Source organism: Hemitrygon akajei, chromosome 12, assembly GCF_048418815.1.
Source record: "Hemitrygon akajei chromosome 12, sHemAka1.3, whole genome shotgun sequence".
In the NCBI taxonomy this organism is placed as follows: domain Eukaryota; kingdom Metazoa; phylum Chordata; class Chondrichthyes; order Myliobatiformes; family Dasyatidae; genus Hemitrygon; species Hemitrygon akajei.
The window spans coordinates 4,204,848-4,222,728 of NC_133135.1; the positions used below are offsets into that span (position 1 = coordinate 4,204,848).

At 43.0% G+C, this 17,881-nt stretch overlaps 1 protein-coding gene across 2 annotated transcripts in view; it reads right to left on the reverse strand.

The window, feature by feature from the left end:
- The window catches only part of LOC140736676 (ankyrin repeat and SOCS box protein 17-like), a 36,637-nt gene extending 22,973 nt beyond the window's left edge, over nucleotides 1-13,664 (reverse strand). The window contains exon 1 of one of the 2 annotated variants that reach the window (XR_012100990.1): nucleotides 13,496-13,664. Coding sequence is in view for 1 of the 2 variants with exons in the window: in XM_073062502.1 (XP_072918603.1) it covers nucleotides 3,203-3,591 (389 nt within the window). In the remaining variant the exon portion in view is untranslated. Of the gene's footprint in view, nucleotides 1-3,202; nucleotides 3,630-13,495 lie in introns of those variants that run through there. The other variant, XM_073062502.1, reaches the window with a different exon arrangement.
- Nucleotides 13,665-17,881: the final 4,217 nt, after the last annotated feature.

Consider the following 17,881-nt stretch of genomic DNA (forward strand, 5'->3'; position numbering starts at 1 on the left):
GCTGATCCATTTTTTCTGTCAATCCTAATGTCCTGCCTTCTCCCTGTATTTCTTCATGCCCTGACTAGTGAAGAATCTATCTACCTTAAATATACCCAATGCTTTGCCAAGTACTATCAATCCCACAGTGTGACCCTGCCTCAGAACTGTCCCTCCATCAGAATTGCCTTCCTGCCAACAGTGTATACCTGACACAAAACTGCCCTTCTCGGTATTGTGACCTAACAGTTGGCATTAAGCAGTACCTCATAATAATCATAAAGAGAAGCCACAGATGAGGAAGATGCTGAGGGCAACAGATGGAAGTTTATCTGCAACTTCCAAAGGGGAGTTCCACAATTACGCAGAAGGAAATGATCACCAGCGCGAGTGAGAGCAGATGTGTGTGTCTAACAGAAAGCTCTTTATAAGGGTAAGGAAAGTTACTATAGAATGAGAGGTGTTTTCTTGTGCTGCTTTGCTTTTGGTTTACTCTCCATTTAAACAATGCTGAGGAGGAACTATTCAAAGATTACCCTGCCTCCTCCCAAACTACCACTGAATCAGCTTGGGCTGGTGATTTAACACACAGACCAGTTAGAACTGATTCACAACAATAAACTGAAGAGTTCAGGCCAGAACACAGAACAGTAGAGCACAGCATCAACACAAGAATTTCTGCAGATGCTGGAAATCTAGAGGAACAAGCACAGAATGCCTGAGGATCTCAGCAGCCCAGGCAGCATCCAAGGAGAGAAGTGAACAGGATGTTTTCGGCTGGGACCTTTCATCAGGACTGTTACAGGTCCTTATAATGTACTCTAAGATCAATCTATCGATTCGTTCCCACATAGCTCTCCACTTTTCTTTCATCCACGTGTCTATTGAAGAGCCTCTTAAATGTCCCTAATGTGTCTGCCTCTACCATCACCCCAGCAGCAGATTCCACTCATCACCCACTGTGTAAAAAAAAATTACCACTGACATCCCCCCCCCCAATACTTTCCTAAGATCACCTTAGAGTTATGCCCCCTTATATTAGCCATTTTCCACCTGGGAATAGGTCTCTGGATGTCCACTTAATCTACAGGAGGTAGTGAAAACAAGAGGAACTCCACCCCTTTCATAGAACTTCAAACACAGGAGAGAGCACAGTACAGGCACTTCAGCCTATCATGTTCTGCCAACCTGTTAACCTACTCTAACATCAACGTAACGCTGCGCTCCTACATACAGTACTTTTCAAACTGTAAGTCAAAGCAAAAAGCTTCCTTCTAAGCTGCAGAATAAATTGTGGACCCACTCTCCCATGTCAGAGCCTTTAACGTAGGTTTTTCATTACATTGATTGGACTCTCAAAGAAACAGCTAAAATGCATCATTATTTTTATATGTCCCAGATTATGAGGTTTTGAGCGCCACGTTAACACTGCAGTTAGCGTGACACTATTACATTCAACTCGTCGCAGTTAAATTCTGGCGTTGTCTGTGAAGGGCTTGTACGCCTTCCCCATGACTGCGTGGGTTTCCTCCCAAAATCCAAGAATGTAACTTTAGATGGTCATTGTAAATTGTCCTGCGATTAGGCCAGGTTAAATCGGTGGATTGCTCTTCAGTGTGGCTCGTTGGGTCAGAAGGCCTGTCGGTGCTGTATTTCTAAAATAAAAATTAGAAATTTTCCAACAGCAACTCCACCCCTTTCATAGAACTTCAAACGCAGAAGAGAGAGAGCACAGTACAGGCACTTCAGCCTATCATGGCGTTGTGCCATGTATGAAACAGTCTAGGGATTTTAAGTACATTACAACAAATTGCATTATGGGAGGGAAGATATTAATGATGTGGCAAAATACAAATTAAAATGAAAATCTTGGCTGAAAATGGATTGTCGAAGGAAGTGGTGGGTGTGGCTAATAGTTCATGCCTTTGTCAGGAGGCTGAATATCCACATCAGAGAGCCCAACAGAAAAATGTCAGCTAACATATACAGTATCTGGTTTTGAGTGAGTGCTCTTTGTGGAAACATGACCAAACAAGCAGTACAGAGAAGCTTGAGCAAACACTTTCAGTTAGGGCTGGCAAAGTAGTGTAGCAGTTAGTGTAACACTACTACTGCCATTTCTAGCCCTGCCACTATCTGTAAGGGGTTTGTACGTTCTTGAATCTGTGTGGGATTTCTTGCAAGTGCTCCAGTTTCCTCCCACATTTCAAAGCCTTATGAGTTAGTGAGTTGTGGCCATGCTGTGTTGGTGCTGGAAATATGGTGACGCTTGCGGGCTGCCCCCAGCACATCCTCAGACTGTGTTGGTCATTGACACAAATGATGCTTTTCACTGTACGCTCCCGTTACCATAACAGGAATAGATTTTCTCATCCTTATCCACCACCCCACAAGCCTCTGCATCCAGCACAAAATTCTCTGCAACTTCCACCATCTTCAACAGGCTCCTGCCACTAACCACATCTTTCCCTTCCCCCTGCAGGGATCGCTCTATCCTTGACTCCCCTGTCCACTCATCCATCCCCACTGAGCTCCTTCCTGGCACTTATCCCTACAACTGACCCTTCACCTGTAAATCTATCGGGGTCATCTGCTGTATTCGGTGCCCCCAGTGCAACTTCCTCTATATAGGTTGGACCTGATATAGATTGGGTAACTGCATCATTGATCTCATTCATTCCATCCACCACAATAGGCATTTCACATGGCAACCATTTCAATTTGACTTCCCTTTCCCATTCCAACATGTCTGCCCACGGCCTCCTCTAATGTCACACTAAGGCCACACTCAGGTTGGCGAAGCAACATTTCAGATTCCATCTGGGTAGACTCCAACCTAATGGCACGAACATCGATTGCTTTAACTTTCTGGTAATTACTTCCCCTTCCCCTTTTCTCCTTTTCCATTCCCTACTTTGTCTCCTCTCTCACCCCTTCTCTTCTCCTCACTTGTCTATCACCTTCCTCTGGTGCCTCCCAGCCTCTCACTTCATTCCCCTGCCATGGGAATGTTACAAAATCAGAAAGGCAGTTTATACCTGTCATAGTGAGGGAGCACTACACTGTTGTTAACCCAGCTTTTTGGATGAAGTCTTGGGTAACCCTCGGCAATTTCTAAGCTGTTTGCAACAGCTTTGTGAGCCAAAGGGCCTGTATTGTGCTACAAGTTTTCCATGCTACTAAACCTGGCCCTTCATTATCTTAAAATAGTCCAGTGAATTACCTGCAGATTAGTGCCAAATAGTTGTTGCTGTCTCCCAGATAGTTGATGGTCCTCTCCAGCAGTTTGTGCACGAGTGGTATACTGACCTTACGGGCGAACAGCCAGTAGAGGATGGTGTTGATGCAGATCTCCGTGAACTCCTGATGGAACACTGAGCACCGTTTGTTACCGGTGCTGTGGATGAATGCAATGTAGTCGGCGAGGAGGGAATCAAATCCCAGGGTGTCAATATGCCGGAGGACCTGTGACAGTGAATGGTAAACGAGTGGCTCCCACTGGTGATACACTGGATCTAGTAACCTTCTGGTTGCCACTTTCTCCAGAAGTTCCCCAAACAGAGATGGTGGTGTGTCCAGTTCTTTAGAGCACCTCTCAGTTTTGTTCGGCATGCCCCCAGGACAATGGCAGAAAGTAGTATTGTAGCTCCAACTATCCCCTTACAGTAGGTCACATCTCCTAAAGGTCTCACAGAAATTGTGACATCTTCCTTTTGTTACATAACATAGCCTATTAGGTCACAGAAAAAATATCATCAAACATGAAGTGCCTTCATGGAGGAGACTGAGCAAAAAATGCTTCTATTTGAGCAGCCTATCCTTCCTTTTCTCCCATGGTCCATGTTCCTCTCGTATCAGATTCCTTCTTCTTCAGACCTTTAGCTTTTCCATCTATCACCTCCCAGTTTCTCAGCTTCATTCCCCACTCCCTCAACCTATCACCTTCCAGCCTGACTTCCATCCTCTCTCATCTTCTCAGTCTGGCTTCTTCCCCCATCCTTTCCAATCCCAATGAAAGGTCTTGGGCCAAAACGTTGACTGTTCATTCATTTCTGTAGATACTGCCCAACCTGCTGAGTTCCTCCAGCAGTGTGTGTGTGTTGCTCTGGATTTCTAGCATCTGCAGATTCTTGTGTGTTCTATTTCTGGAGGGAGTCTTGAATGCAAGAGGGATAGCATGTTCTCTAAAAGAAATGTCCTTTCCCAGAGAATGTGAAACTCTGTCCTAGATGGCATAATTTATTTATTTATTTATTTAGTGACACAATGCAGATAGGCCTTTCCAGCCCTTTGAGCTGCACCACTAGCAACCCCCCCCCCCCCACCCCGATTTAACCCCAGCATAATATCAGGACAATTTACAATGAAAAATTAAACTACTAACCAAAATGTCTTTAGTACATGGGAGGAAACCAGAGCATCCGATGGAAATTTATGCATTCATGGGGAGGGTGTCCAGAGTCCTGACAGATTACTTTGGATGTGAACTTGTTGATGCTTGTAACAGGAAGCTAGATTAACATAGAGAGAGAAGACACACTGACAATTGGGAAAATGGAGTGCAGGATGGGACGTACATGGATTGGAGGACTTGAGGTAGGAGGAGAGAAATGGATAGGTTGGAACACTTCTCCTGGGAGTGTAGGAGGTTGAGGAGTGACCTTATGGAGGGGAAGGATAGGGTAAATGGTCAGTCTTCCCCCCCCCCCCCCCCCCCCCATGTGTAGGAGAGTCTAGGACTAGAGGGTGCAGGTTTAAATTGAGAGGGGAAGATGTAAAGGGGGCCCGAGGGTAGGTTTTTCACCCAGAGGGTGGTGAGTATGTGAAATGAGCCACCAAAGGAAGTGGTTGAGGCAAGTACAATTACAACATTTAAAGACATTTGGACAGGTAGAGGATAGGAAAGGTTTATAGGGATTTAGGCAAATGGTACCAGCTCAAGTAGGCAAATTGGCTGGTGTAAAATGTAGGTAGTTAATACCAATACTTAATAAAAATTGGCACAGAGCTGATGGCTAGCTTGCATATTTCCGTGCAATTCTACAAAAGCCTTTTCATATCTACCCTGAGTGATCTTGGTTTGGTATTTAAAATTAAACATTAGCTTTATTTGTCACACGTACATGAAAACATATAGTGAAATGTGACATTTGCATCAATGGCTAACACAGTCTGCAGATATACTGAGGACAGCTGGAAGTATTGCCACACACCGGGCACCAATACAGGATGTCCAGAGCTTACCAACCCTGGACTGTACATCTTGGGAATGGGGAGGGAACCAGAGCAATCGGTGGAAACCCATGCGGTCATAGAGAGAACATACAAAGACCTTGCAGACAGCAGCGGGAATTGGACGCTGATCGCTGATTGGTATTGATCGCATGTACCAAGGTATGCTGAAAAGCCTGTCTTGCATACTGTTCAAAAAACACAGAATACGTTATCAAGTGTAACAATACAGAATAAATGTACTTTTAGCTCGTTGCTCTCATTCTTCAGAGATGCAGTAATTATTTTAACCCTTTATGCACTGATTTGGCCACATTGGGATGGGTAGTTTCACCTCGGTCAGTGTGTGCGACCGGTGCAGAACATTTCCTTCCTGTGCCTCAGGAAACTAGACTGCCATTTTAAAATATTATTGTCAAGAGTTTAGAGTTAAGAATAATGTTGGAACAGGGCATTGAAATAATTTTTAGTGTTTTAAAATGGTAGATTTACATTAAAAAGGGGGAAAATGGGCCATTAGCTCATTCCAAGCCGACACTATTTTGTCTTATGAACTTTTATTTTGTGTTACCAGTTTTAGCATGTACCAAGGATATACCAAGCATGTGTCAAATTAAACTCTTTCCTTACATGGATAAAATGATCCATCATATCTGCTGCATGGATCATGGTTAACCTAATCATTAACTTCAAATCCACATTCTAGGGGCTTCCAGTGACGTCATCGTCGAGAATGGCAGCTTAAGTCACTAGCCCCTCTGGAAAAACGCGTATTAACCCGTCAAATATAGTATTTTTTGAAAAATATTTGAACTGAAAAGAGGGGCAAGAATGGGGAAAAAGAACAGAAATAAAAAAAGCGACACTGCGGAGCCTGCGTCCGAAAGGAGTGCAGCGAGCGGCTCTCCGACCCGACCGTGTGTGAGCGAGGCGGCTGCCGGGCCTTGTTCAGACGAAGCGGCGTATAAGTTCAAAATCCTGAAAGAAATAATGGAGGTCCAGAAAGATATAAAGCAGCAGCTCTGTGATATTAAGTCAGAGCTCGCCAGCGTTAATCAAAAAATAGCGGTGGCAGAGACTCGCATTGAGAAGGTGGAAGATTGCATTCAAAATGTGGAACGGATACTGAGCAAGACAATAAAAATAATACATCACCAAGAAGGTAAACTGCTTGATCTGGAGGGAAGATCACAGCAGAAAAATATCAGAATCTACAACGTTCCCGAAGGAGCGGAGAGCCCGTCTATGACGGAGTTCGTCGGAAAGTTACTGCGGGACACGCTGGCTATGAAGCTGGAAGTCGAAAGAGCTCACCGCATGTTGGTCCCAAAACCTACCCAGGATAGAAAGCCACGATCAATTATAATTAAATTCCTTCGGTACAGCACCAAGGTGGAGATTCTATGAAGGGCCTGGGGTAAGAAGAGAGTGTTTTTAGAGGATAAATTAATATATTTTGACAAAGATTACCCTCCCCCCAAGTCCTCCAGAAATGCAAAGAATACTCCGAAGTGAGTACTAAAGCAAAATAAGATTTGATTTCAAACTCCATACCCTGCTAAACTTCGAGTGTTTTATGACAACGGGACGCAGTTGTACCAGACAGTGGAAGAGGCGACTACAGACATGAAGGAAGGCCAGAGGGTTGTCCGTCAGCATGACAAAAACGAAAGAAAGCCTGGCTGAGGAATTGTCTCGCTTGGCTTGGGAAATAGTGCGAGAATTGAGAAGGCAGGAAACGGGAGGAGGCCGAGAGAAACATATCAGGAAGAGACCGGGAGCTTCCCAAAGACAGTCCTCACCCCTTTCAGAAGAGCCATAAGGTTTGGCTAACTTTAAAAATGCTGAGAAGCTAAACAGAAGCAAAAGTACACGGTAATATACCTATCTCGAGAAATACTTACTATAATGTGGATTTTATATTACTTAGTTGTTATTCTTTATTCACTCACTTACTCCTTTTTCCCCGCCAAAATGAGAATAAATATATATTATATGTATATGTGTGCATATATGTGTAATGTGTGTGTGTGTTTATATATGTGTATATGTATGTATATATATTTGTGTGTGTATATATGTATATATAGGAGTACACAGGGAAATCTTTTCTGTGTAATGGATTTGTTCACTGACTTTCATGAATACTGCAATGGGGGCCCTCAACTCACAAATAGGAAGGGTTATCCCCCACAGCTAGACATTTCCTCTAGCTCAACGGAGGGTCATCTACTAGAGACCTCAACCTTGGGATCACACGTTTGTTGCCATTTTTGTTATTATTGGAGTTTCTTGGTTCTTATTTGTTCAGGGAGTAGATAGATTAAGTTTTATTCTAATTTCAATGATACATTGACAGATAAATACAGATGGCTAAGGACAAGGTAAAATTCATTTCTTTTAATGTAAATGGGCTATTAAATCCAATCAAACGTAAGAGAATTTTATCCAAAATGAAAAAAGAACAAGCCCATGTAGTATATTTACAAGAAACTCATTTAAGTGATAATGAGCATAAAAAACTAAAGAGAATGGGCTTCACTAATCTGTTTTTCTCCTCATATAAATCAGGACATAGAAGAGGAGTTGCTATTCTTATCTCAAGTAAGCTAAATTTTGAAAAAGTATTCGAAATGGGAGATAAAGAGGGCAGATATATTCTGGTAAGGGGGAATATAGACGTCAATTCCGTTACTCTATTGAATATATACGCACCCCTGGAAAGTGATATTGGTTTCTTTCAGAAAATTACTGATATTATGGTAATGGAAACAGAAGGTCTCCTGATATGTGGGGGAGACTTAAATTTAAAATTACAACCAAACTTAGACTCTTCCAATAGAAAAACCGATGAAACAAAATCTTTACATAAGAAAGTTAATACACTTTTTGAGGATGTTGGTTTAATTGATATATGGAGGGACCTTTTCCCTGACAGAAGGGATTACACTTATTATTCGGCTCCACATTCTGTATATACAAGAATAGACTATTTCATAACATTTGGAAAAGACAAAGACAAAATAAACAACTGTGGAATTGGGACAATAGATGTAAGTGACCATGCACCTATATATTTATCTGTTGATTTTGACCTACAGCCAAAGAATACTATTTGGAAACTAAATTCAAGTCTACTCAATGATCCGTACTTTAAGCAACAAATTAAAAAAGAAATTGGTCTCTACTTAGAATTTAATGATAATGGAGAGGTTTCACCTCCCATTTTATGGGATACTCTGAAGGCGGTCTTAAGAGGGAAAATTATAGCGATATCTTCATATAAGAAAAAAATAAGGAATAAAACATTAGAGGAATTACAAAATAGACTGAAGGAACTAGAGAAAAAACAAATTGAATTTGGCACAGGATACATTAGGGAAAATTAAAAGAATTAGGAATGAATAAATAATTTGGCTACGCAAGAAATCAGGAAAAACTTAATGTTTCTGAAACAGAGACATTATGAAAGTGGATTAAAATCTATGAAAATACTAGCGTGGAAACTGAAAAAGAAGATAGCAGAAAATATAATTCATAGAATTAGGGACCCAAGAACGAAAATGATAAAAAGTAAGCTAAGTGAAATTCAAGAAGCTTTTGAAGTGTTTTACAAAACACTATATTCCAAAGTTCCAGGGGGAAGCATAACTCAAATTGACACCTTCTTGAATTCTCTAGAGTTACCCACTTTAAGCGAAGAACAAAATAGAAGGATGACTGCTGACATAACTGAAGTTGAATTAAAAGCTGCAATTAGTAGGCTTAAATTAAGCAAGTCACCAGGATCAGATGGGTATACGGCAGAGTGGTACAAAGAATTTAAAAAATGAGTTAATTCCTGTTTTACTCCCCACACTGAACTGGGCTCTAAAAAAGGCACAAAGGCCACCCAGTTGGAAGGAAGCGATAATCTCAGCTATACCGAAAGAAAGCAAGGATAAAATGGAATGCGGGTCATTTAGACCAATATCCGTTCTTAATGTAGATTATAGGTTATTTACCTCCATCATGGCCAAACAATTAGAGGAGTTTCTACCCATACTGATACGTAATGATCAGACAGGTTTTATACGACAACGCCAGACTCAAGACAATATACGAAGGACACTTCACATTATAGATCATATACAAAAAAATAAAATCAAAGCAATAGTGATAAGCGTAGACGCTGAAAAAGCATTTGATTTGGTTAATTGGAATTTTCTTTACAGAGTTTTACATAGATTTGGTTTCCAAGACACAATTATTAAAACTATACACACACTATATGACAATCCTACTGCTAGGATTAAAATCAATGGATATTTATCAAATAGTCTTACCCTAGAAAGGGGCACGAGACAGGGTTGTGCATGGTCACCACTACTCTTTGCACTCTATCTGGAACCATTAGCTCAATACATCAGACAAAATGAAGATATCAGGGGAATTACTATTAAAGGGACAGAACATAAATTGGCTTGTTATGCGGATGACATTTTGATCTATCTAGGGCAACCAACATACTCTTTACCTAATTTGATGTAATCCTTTGAACAATATGGTCAATTATCAGGATAAATGATCAACATAGATAAAACCCAATTACTTTCATATTACTATAGCCCACCAAGAGAAATTGAAAGTCGATACCCCTGGGCATGGCACACAGAGTCTTTCAAATATTTGGGCATCATTATGCCAAAAGATTTGGCAAAATTATCAGAATGTAATTATCAGCCTCTACATAAAAAAAATTAAGGAAGATGTGGCAAGATGGAGCCTGATTCCTTTTTTCAGTCTCAGTTCAAGGATTGAGTCTATTAAAATGAATATACTGCCCAGACTGCTATATCTCTTTCAGACCCTACCAATAGAGATTAATCAAAATCAATTCAATGAATGGAACAAGATGCTATCAAGGTATATTCGGCAGGGTAAAAGGCCTAAAGTTCGTCTCAAAACTTTGCAATTAGCAAAGGAAAAGGGGGGGGGGATAGGGGCTTGCCTTCTCTTAAAGATTATTATTTTGCAGCACAGTTGAGAGCTGTGATATTTTGGTGCAACCCGTCATATGACGCTCAATGAAAAAACATTGAGGAGCGGGTACTTCCCATCCCCATACAAGCAATTTTGGCTGATAACAACCTGCAAAGGTACATAAATACTAATGGTAACCCATGGGTGAAATTGACTCTTAAAATATGGAAAACCACTATAAAAGAATATAATCTAGAGGGAGATATTGCAATTCTTAAATGGTGTGCATATGACACTGATTTTACACCAAATAAATTGGATGCTAGATTTAATGACTGGACAGCTAAAGGAATAACAGTTCTTGGCAACATAATTAAAGGAACACTGTTCAGTTTTGAAATGCTTAAAGAGAAATACTTATTAGAAAAACAAGATTTTTATCGGTATTTACAGATGCGACAATATGTTAATAAGATGCTTAAAAATGTAACCAAGGCAAATACATGCTTGATAGAGCTCTTTAGAAAAGCATATAATTCAGATAATGGTAGTAGAATCATTTCAAGCATGTATAAGGGGTTGTCAAATCTTAAAACACATTCGACTTCATACATTAAAACAAAATGGGAGAAGGAAGGAGGGATAATTATCTCTGAGGAAGAATGGATAACAATATGGAAATATCAATGGAAGTGTACCAGTTCACAGAAATGGAGGGAGTTTGGATGGAAAAACTTGATAAGATTTTATTACACCCTCTCAGAAATCCCATTATGATAGTAACCTCCCTGTTTGCTGGAGAAATTGTGGAAATCAAAATGCAAATCATTATCATATTTTTTTGGACTGCCCTGTTATCAAAGACTATTGGAGGGGGATACACAATGCCCTACAAGGCATCTTTAAATGTGAAATACCCTTGGAGAGTAAGACCATATATTTTGGATATGTACCTCAAGAATGGTTGAAAAGAAATAAATATTTAATGAATATACTGTTGGTGGCTGGTAAAAAGACTCTTACTAGGAAATGGTTATCACAGGAGAGCCCAACTTTAAATACATGGATGGAAATTACAAAGGACATTTACAAAATGGAGAAGGTAACAGCATCTGTTAATCATAAGCTGGAACAATTTGATTCCTACTGGGGAAAATGGTTTAACTACATAATGCCTCATAGGCCTGATTTTATTCTCACAAATCAATGAATCTGTTGTAAAATTTAAAAAAATCACTCCCTACTTGTACATAGTTCTTTCCTTTTGCTTGTTTTTTCTTTCCACTCTTTTCTATAAGTGTATACCTCAGATAAATACTTTGTGGAGATTTGTGATATATGATGTATATGTACAATGTCTGAAATACATCTTATGGAAATGTTTGTTTGATGAATTTCAATAAAAAAAAATTACAAATCCACATTCCAGAATGTTGCTCATGATCCTCATTTCCCATGTCTAGAAATCTGTCTCAGCCTTCAATTTACAATCATTCCACACCCAGCACTCTGGGAAGAATTAGTCATTACAGAAGAAATCCCTCATCATCTTTTCCACAACCATCTGAGACCACGTACATTGGCTTAGGCTCCTCCATCAGTGGAAACACCCTCTCAGCATCTGTTCTGCAACCTCCGTAGATATGTAGACTCTGTCTTGGTAAAGCAGCCTACATGATCAAAGATCTCACCACATCAAAGATTCTCCCATCTACCCCCTCCCAAGGATGTGCTGGCATTGGAGTCCAGAGGAGGTTAATGAGAATGATCCGAGGAATGAAAGTGTTAACATACCATGAAGGGTCTGTACTGATTGGAGTTTAGAAGGATGAAAGGTGGGGGGGGGGGGGGGGGGGGAAAGAGGGGGATCTCATTGAAACACATTAAATGCCCAGATAGAGGGGATGTTTCTAATAGTGGGAGAGTCTTGAACCAGAAACCGCAGCAAATTCCAGATACCCACCACTCTATTAAAAGCTTGGCCTGCCCACCTTCTTTGAACCTTAGAACTTTCCCCCTTTTACCTTAAAAAGCATGGCCTCTAGTATTAGGCATTTCTACCATGGGAAAAATATACTGGCTGTCTACTCAAGGCCTGTCGTAGAAGTATGAACTTCTGTCAAGTCTCCCCTCAGTCTCCACCACGCCAAAGAATGCAACCAAGGTTAATCCACGTCTCCTCACAGCATAAGTGACCCAGGTACAACCCTGACCTCTGATTCTGCTTGTGTGAATACTTGTACAAGTCCATGGATTTCCACAGGAAGGCCCAAAAAAGTGTATAATTTGGTAGGTTAATGTAGCACTCCAAGTTTGTAGGAAAGTGGTAAACATAAAATTCCAAACTGTATGGACAAAGTACTACTCTCTGCTGGGGCACTGGCCGCTGACAGCAGCTCACCAGCGTGTTCTGTGCTGGGCTAGTCTTTCCAGTTATCCCAGGTGTAGTCCATCTTCTTCCTCTCCCAGGGATATGGTCTTGGAGCTTCTGATGGCATTCCTGTAGCTCTGTGTTTTACAGGATGGGGTTGCTAGCCACATGCTGCAACCCTCCTCCTTTTGCAACCAGGCTTGTGACCATCCATGGCAGAGTTATGTCAGGGTATACAGCATGCAAATTTTCCCCATGTCAGACATAGGTCTAAAGAGAGGAGATTTAAAAGGGATTATTTCCCTCCATAGTTGCTGTCCAGCCTGCTTAGTTCCTCCAACATGTTCTGTGCATTGCTTAAGATTTCCAGCACCTGCAGAAGACCCAACACAGATTGGGGGCTACTTTGTCCAAGCTCTGTCTGCAGAAAAGGCAGGGTCTCCTGGTGGATGCCCTTTTCTATTCAAATTCCCATTTCTATTCTGATATATCTCTACTGCCACTATGATGCCAAACTCCAGATGAAGGACCTCATATTGCATTTGGATAACCTCCAACCTGATAGCATGAACATCGATTTCTCCAACTTGGTAATTTCTTAACCTCCCTTCTCTCTCTCTCTTGCCATTCCCCATTCTGGGTCCCCTCTCACCCCTTCTTTTCCTCACCCACCCAACACCTCCCTCTGGTCCCGCTCATCCTCCATTTTCTCCCGTGGTCCAGTCTCCTCTCCAGATTCCTCCTCCTCCTCCTCCAGTCCTTTAAGTCTTCCACCCACCACTTCCCACTTTATCCCCCCACCTACCTACCCACCCACCACTTCCCACTTTATCCTCCCACCTACCTTACCCCTCACCTGTCACCTTGTACACCTCCTGCTCCCCACACCATTCTTTCCAGTCCCGGCCCGAAACGTCGACCGTTTATACCCATCCACAGTTGCTCCCTGACCTGTTTAAGTTCCTCCAGCGTTTTGTGCCTGCAGAATCTCGGGTCGTTGTCACGGCAACTGCTCCGCCCGTAATTACAAGAAACTGCAGAGTCAACAGGTTTTGGATTGCAGCCGCTGTGGTTTATTGCGGAAATAATCAGGCGCTTCGCAGGTGCGGTACGTACGATAGTGACGCCATCCCGTTACGTGACGTCCGACGCCCGTTTCCCCGCCCCCTCGTCAATTGGCGAAAGCTCCCAAAATGCAGCATGGTCCAGGCGGAGTGTATTCTTCAGCGCCATGAATTGTGGGAGAGCTCTGCCGCCATGGTTTTGGCGGAAGAAACACGTCACGCACCTGGTGAAAACGGGCAGCGAAGATAACTGAATGGGTTTCAGCATCGGACACAGGCCCGAGTGCGATCGCTCCTGCCTGCGGCCCCTCGAGTTCCAAAGTCGGTTTGTTTCCATTGCTCCATTTCGGCATTGTAGGCTTTGATCTGGATTGCAGCAGTATCCAGGCTTCACCGCAAGGGCAGATGTAGTCAGCTAGCTGGTCGCAGTTCAACACCATATGGCGGAAGGCGTGGGTCTCCTCCCACTTGGACATCACCACAATGACTTTTTGCATAGAAGAAAGCAGGTTCCACCATCAATGTTTTCACCACCATGTCTTCAGCCTGAGCCTGAGTCTCCAGAGGGTTCCTGTGCTGTGGATGACGTCCTGCCTCGTCCCTGAGCCGAGGACGCAGCGCCCCAGTGACTCCAATGACTACAGACCTCCATATGAAGACCCTGGAGAGACTTGTTTTAGGGCAGCTTCGGCCTATGGTTAGGCCACACTTAGACCCCCTCCAGTTCGCCTACCAGCCCTGACTGGGAGTTGAGGATGCCATCGTCTACATGCTGACAGCACACACAAAATGCTGGTGGGACACAGCAGGCCAGGCAGCATCTATAAGGAGAAGCACTGACGACGTTTCGGGCCGAGACCCTTCATCTACCTGCTGAACCATGTCTACGCCCACCTGGACAAGCCGGCGAGCACTGTGAGGGTCATGTTTTTTGACTTCTCCAGTGCGTTCAACACCATCCGCCCTGTTCTGCTGGGTGAGAAGCTGACAGTGATGCAGGTGGATGCTTCCCTGGTGTCATGGATTATTGATTACCTGACTGGCAGACCTCAGTACGTGCGCTTGTAACACTGTGTGTCAGACAGAGTGGTCAGCAGCACTGGGGCTCCACAGGGGACTGTCCTGTCTCCCTTTCTCTTCACCATCTACACCTCGGACTTCAACTACTGCACAGAGTCTTGCCATCTTCAGAAGTTTTCTGATGACTCTGCCATAGATGGATGCATCAGAAAGGGAGATGAGGCTGAGTACAGGGCTACTGTGGGAAACTTTGTCACATGGTGCGAGCAGAATCATCTGCAGCTTAATGTGAAAAAGACTAAGGAGCTGGTGGTGGACCTGAGGAGGGCTAAGGCACCAGTGACCCCTTTTTCCTTCCAAGGGGTCAGTGTGGATATGGTGGAGGATTACAAATATCTGGGGATACGAATTGACAACAAACTGGACTGGTCAAAGAATACTGAGGCTGTCTACAAGAAAGGTCAGAGCTGTCTCTATTTCCTGAGGAGACTGAGGTCCATTAACATCTGCTGGATGATGCTGAGGATGTTCTATGAGGCTGTGGTAACCAGTGCTATCATGTTTGCTGTTGTGTGCTGGGGAAGCAGGCTGAGGGTAGCAGACACCAACAGGATCAACAAACTCATTCATAAGGTCAGTGATGTTGTGGGAGTGGAACTGGACTCTCCTACAGTGGTGTCTGAAAAGAGGATGCTGTCCAAGTTGCATGCCATCTTGGACAATGTCTCCCATCCACTCCATAATGTACTGGTTAGGCACAGGAGTACATTCAGCCAGAGACTCATTTCACCGAGATGTAACACTGAGCGTCATAGGAAGTCATTCCTGCCTGTGGCCACTAAACTCTACAACTCCTCCCTCAGAGTGTCAGACACCTTGAGCCAATAGGCTGGTCCTGGACTAATTTCCACTTGTCATTATTTACTTATTATTATTTAATTATTTATGGTTTTATATTGCTATAGTTCTACACTATTCTTGGTTGGAGCGACGATAACGAAACCCAATTTCCCTCGGGATCAATAAAGTATGTCTGTCTGTCTGTCAAGGACCTACGCTATGCTCCCTTCTCACTACTACTATCGGGTAGGAAGCACAGCAACATTAGGTCCCATTCTGATATGTCTATCCATCACGTCCCATTCCTATTCTGATATGTCTCTCCATGGCCTCCTCTGCTGTCAAGATGAAGCCACACTCCTGTTGGAGGAACAACACCTTATATTCTGTCTGGGTAGCCTCCAACCTGATGGCATGAACATTGACTTCTCTAACTTCCATTAATGCCCCTCCTCCCCTTCTTACCCCATTCCTTATTTATTTATTTATTATTTATTTATTAATTATCCCCCTCTGCCTTTTTTCCTCTCTTTTTTCTCTCTCTGTCCCTCTCACAATCACTCCTTGCCTGCTCTCCATCTCCCTCTGCTCTCCTCCCCCTTTCTTTCTCTCTGGGCCTCCCGTGCCATGATCCTTTCCCTTCTCCAGCTCTTATTCTCTTTTGCCAATCAACTTTCAAGTTCTTGGCTTCATCGCTCCCCCTCCCGTCTTCTTCTATCATTTCTGATCTCCCCCTCCCCCCCCACTTTCAAATCTCTTACTCTCTTTCCTTTAAGTTAGTCCTGACCAAGGGTCTCGGCCCAAAACATTAACAGTGCTTCTCCCTATAGATGCTGCCTAGCCTGCTGCGTTCCACCAGCATTTTGTGTTGCTTGAATTTCCAGCATCTGCAGATTTCCTTGTGTTGAGGTCCTATACCACCAGGTTCAGGGACAGTTACTACCCTACAACCAACAGGCTCCTGAACCAGTGTAGATAACTTCACTCATCACAACTCTGAACTGATTCGACAACCTACAAACTCACTTTCAACGACTTTGTACAACTTATGTTCTGAATACTGTGTAATTATAATTTGCAAAATTAGTCTTTTGCACATTGATTTTTTCTTGTAAATTCAATTGTATTTCTTTATTTTCCTGTAAATGCCTGCAATAAAATGAATCTCATGTGTTACGTACCCCATAACTGGGTCACTTCCCAGCAAAGATAGAGAGGTCCGTTGAAGTCTGATGGTACTATTTTTAACTATTTCGGAGCGGGGCACTTAGACGCAATATGACCCACCTTTCCACAACTAAAACAGGTCAAGCCAGGAAATCTCCTGGCTTCTGGCCTCTCCTCCTCAATTTTACCGCTAGCTCCCGGCTGAGTTTCTCCCTTAGCCGGCGGGCTTTCTCTACCATTCCCCCGGTCTCTCGGGTAACTTTTATTCGAGGAAAACTTTGACTTGTGGGTTAGGGCATATTCATCTGTGAACCTAGCAAATTCTGAGATGGACTTATTCGGCTTCTCATTTAAATACATCCGGATATCCTCCGAAACACAACCTTTAAATTCCTCAATCAGAATTAACTCCCTGAGATGCCAAAAATCCTCTTCCACTATCTCTGCTGTGCACCAACGGTCCAAGAGCACACCCTTCTCATAGGCAAACTCGGTATACATCTGATTCCACCCTTCCTTTAAATTTCTGAACTTTTGTCTATACGCTTCAGGTACTAGCTCATAACTCCGGAGAATGGCCGCCTTTACTTTGTCATAACTCTCCTCCTCTTCCTCCTCCATGGACAACGCCGTATATGCCCGCTGTGCCTTCCCTTTTAACACACTTTGTAACAACGTCACCCACTGATCTCTGGGCCACTTCTGATTCACTGCCACCTTTTCAAAAAGCAAGAAATAACTATCAACATCCGTCTCCTCGAACGGAGGTACTAACCTCAACTCCCGACTAACATTAAACCGCTCCTCTTGGTCTGATCCCTGAACTCGTTGCTCTTGCCTTAACTTCTCCATCTCCAAGTCATGTTTCCTCTGTTTCTCTGCCTCCCTCTCCTTCTCGGCCCTTTCCTTCTCCTTCTCGGCTCTTTCCTTGTCTTTTTCAGCTGCTTCCAGCTGTTTTAACTGAATTTCATGCTCTCTTTGTTTCTCAGCCCTGTCCTGCTCCCGTTTCACCTCTAACTCCTTTAGCTGGAGCACATGCTCCCTTTCTTTCTCCTTCTCAGCTCTTTCCCTCTCTTTCTCTCTCTCTCTCTCTCGGCTCTTTCTTTCTCCTTCTCTCTCTCTCTCTCTCTCGGCTCTTTCTTTCTCCTTCTCAGCTGCTTCCAGCTGCTTTAACTTAATTGCATGTTCCAACCTTAATTTCTCCAACTCTAACTGAGCCGTCCCACTAGCTGGTACCTTTTCAGGG